This window comes from Raphanus sativus, chromosome 8, assembly GCF_000801105.2.
Source record: "Raphanus sativus cultivar WK10039 chromosome 8, ASM80110v3, whole genome shotgun sequence".
Classification (NCBI taxonomy): Eukaryota; Viridiplantae; Streptophyta; class Magnoliopsida; order Brassicales; family Brassicaceae; genus Raphanus; species Raphanus sativus.
The window spans coordinates 18,600,539-18,604,053 of NC_079518.1; the positions used below are offsets into that span (position 1 = coordinate 18,600,539).

General features: G+C 34.9%; 1 protein-coding gene across 1 annotated transcript; it reads right to left on the minus strand.

Annotated features, from left to right (window-relative positions):
- Nucleotides 1-265: 265 nt before the first annotated feature.
- On the minus strand, nt 266-3,027 carry LOC108820004 (la protein 1-like). Its single transcript, XM_056992917.1, has 6 exons — nt 3,021-3,027; nt 1,381-1,526; nt 1,146-1,294; nt 948-1,070; nt 567-870; nt 266-426 (listed from the first exon to the last, which is right to left on the minus strand). The coding sequence occupies exons 1-6, from the start codon at nt 3,025-3,027 to the stop codon at nt 367-369; spliced, it is 789 nt and encodes a 262-aa protein (XP_056848897.1). The 3' UTR covers nt 266-366.
- Between the last annotated feature and the right edge of the window lie 488 nt (nt 3,028-3,515).

The window sequence follows — 3,515 nt, forward strand, 5'->3', positions numbered from 1 at the left end:
ATTATTAGATCATAGTTTGGATTGGACCTAGTTGTCACAAAACTAAATTTAATGTACTCTCACCTTCCTCCACGGCCACCCTTGTCTTTGCTACGAAGGAGACCCCAGTACTCCTTTTCAGCTTCGCCTGCCACCAAAAAAAATATACACATTTTAATTCAAACAGAAAAAGTATAGAGTTACAAATAATATGAAAGTGAAAGAGCAGAACAAGTATTAGTTAAAGATAAGATGGAAGTTCAGAAAGTGCTTTTTTGTTTTTTACCGGCAAGAGGTTCTAGGACAGCTATGAAATTCTTCACGGCTAGTCCACCTTCTTTAGCTAATACTGCTGCTGCACGTGCTTTCTGGGATGCTTCTGGTTCATCAAACCTCAGGTAACCTCAGATAATAACCCGTCTCTGCTCCCATTTTGAAATCCACAAACTTCACAGCGGTGAAAAAAACAAAACAATTGAGTAATAAGACAAAATATATATATATATATATATATATATATATTTAAACGGAATGACAAAATGCTAACATGAACAAAGGTGTGTTAGCAGAGTATGTTATGTTGTTACCTTGACATCACCGAATTTACCAAAAACGGCCTTGAGATCTTCACGCAAGACAACATCTTTATTATCTTTATGGGTTGCTAAAGCACCTTTTTCTTCTCTCTCCCCATTTTTAGTCTCTGAATATTCCTCTTCATCTTCGCCCTCTGCTCCTTGGCCCTGAACCTGATCAGTGTTCTCTTTGTCCGTTGTTGAGTCATTTTCATCCATTGTCTTAGCAGTTGGCTCTTCAGAACTCTTCTCTTCTGTGGTACCTTCTTCAGCTGAGCGCTTTAGAGTGAATGAAATGATCAAACCCTTGGGATAGCTACAGGTGTAACAAAACAGCCATAGTCAGTTCGAAGAACATTAATAGCAACAAAAAGACAAGAAGAAAACTCCTACTTTGCCTCATGGTCAGAACCGCTCTTATGATCAGAGCCGTTCTTCTGATTTGAAGAACCCTTTTGAGGACGGTAGTCAGCAAACTTCTCTTCATCTTTCTTCCTTTCATCATCAAACTCTTTCCTGTAAAGAAAAATATCATCGTTTTAAGTAAAACGCATCCAAACAAACAGTATGAAATTGAGAAAGAAGGATTACTTTGGTTTCATCTCTAACTCGTGGCCAGCAAAGACCAACTGTTGCTTCATAACATTCTGAGCTTCCTCTTCTGTAGGGAACTCTACCAAGGCAACGCCACAAAACACTCTCGTCTCTGCAACATGGCGAGGCAACCTCACACTATTAACCTGCAAAAAGAACACACATACATATATCAAAAATTTGTATAAACAGTAACTATTAGTATTTTTCTCCAAATTTATAATTAAATTACCTTTGCATACTGACTGAAAAAGGCTTCCACATCATCCCTTTTAAGATCAAAGGAGAATGGTGAAGCAGCAACAGTCCTAGCATTAAGCTGGGAAAAAGTGCCTATTTCAATATGAACTTTACGCGTCGTGCCTATTCCTTCACGAACTTTGTAGTAGTGCGTATTCCACACTGAACTAAACAAATTTTTAAAAATACTATATGAACTTTATGCGTCGTGTCTATTCCTTCACGAACTTTATAGTAGTGCGTATTTCACATTGAACAAAACCAAAATCAAAAAATACTACATAGACTCTCAAAATCGTGCTTATTTCAATATTGAGTGTTAAATGTGTTAGTCATCCGTTAATGTATCAAAACAACGTCATTTTGTATAAATTTGTGAAATAAAAAATTAAAAATTAAAAATAAAATACACTCTCAAAATTGTGCTTATATATATTGACTGTCAAAAGTAATAGTCATCATTGATTTTATCAAAAGACTATTTTGGATAAATTCTATGAAATTGTCCGTCGTTTTTTAATTTTTTCATCTTACAAAAAAATAATCCAAAATGATGTTGTTTTAATAAATTAATGTATGACTTGACTAACACATTTCACTTACTGACAAAGAAAGACTAACATCTTTGGCGGTCAATATATATATATATAATCACGATTTTGAGCGTCAAAGGTGTTCGTCTTTTTTCTGTCAGCAAATCAAAAGTGTAGTCATATATATATGTACATTAACCGTCAAAAGTGTTAGTATTTTTCTGTTTAGGAAATCAAAAGTGTTAGTCATACGTTAATTTATCAAAATAACGTCATTTTTGATAGATTTTATAAAAAATAAAAAATTACAAATTGACGGATAATTTCATAGAATTTATCCAAAATAAAATCTTTTGATAAATTAAAACATGACTAACACATTTGACAGTCAATATATAAGTACAATTTTGAGAGGTTTTTGGTAAATTAAAGGATGACTATTACATTTGACAGTCAATATATATAAGCACAATTTTATGAGTCTATATTTTATTTTGATTTTTAATTTCACAAAATTTATTCAAAATGACGTTGTTTTGATAAATTAACGGATGACTAACACATTTAACGCTCAATATTGAAATAAGCACTATTTTGAGAGTCTATGCAGTATTTTTTTTTATTTTTGTTTAGTTCAATGTGAAATACGCACTACTATAAAGTTCGTGAAAGAATAGACACGACGCATAAAGTTCATATAGTATTTAAAAAAAAAAATTTAGTTCAGTGTGGAATACGCACTGCTACAAAGTTCGTGCAGGAATAGGCACGACACGTAAAGTTTATGTTGAAATAGGCACTTTTTCCCATTAAGCTGTTCAATCAAATCTTCTAGCTTCAACAACTCTGTACTCCTACCAACTTTTTTTCCCTTTGTAACCAAAAACAAAACTGATCAATACAATGTTTAAAGATACTTCTCTAAACTGGGCACAATCATGTTAACAAGGCTATATTAGAATCAAATTCCCTGGTGACCCAAATGGATGTCGAAGTATTCTCTCGTGACCCTGTTTTAATTTGTTTTTATTTTGCATTAAAATTATAATACATAACAAGGGGAAATAGCTAAAAGCCCAAACGATTTTGATTTATTTACAGTCCATGTCCTTACTATCCCCACCCATAAACCCGACCCATCTAAAATCAGGACCCGTCCTATTTCCCTAAATCCCTAAATTGTAACACAACTTCCCCACTTTCTTCATTTCACGATCTCTGAACATTTCGATCTTCACTCATCAATTCTACCAGCGAAAATGACATCTAAACTAAGATTCACCAAGAAAAAGAAAGAATCCCCACCAAAGAAGAAGAAGGAATCTTCTCCAGCAAAGAAGAAAAAGGTTGAACCGGCTAAGAAGACGACGAAAATGCCGACGGGAAAGAAGAAGCGGAGCAAATCGTCTCCGGCAGAGGAACACGAAGCAGACGACGGTGGGTCATCGTCTCAACCCACGAAGCGGCCGCATCTCACTTCAAACTGTAACCCTAAAAAACTTCAACCAAATCCGGTTGCTGCCTCCGCTTCTCCTACTCTAGCCGCTTCTCCTACTCAACCCGACAATGAGGAGGCACCCTTAGGACCACCAGT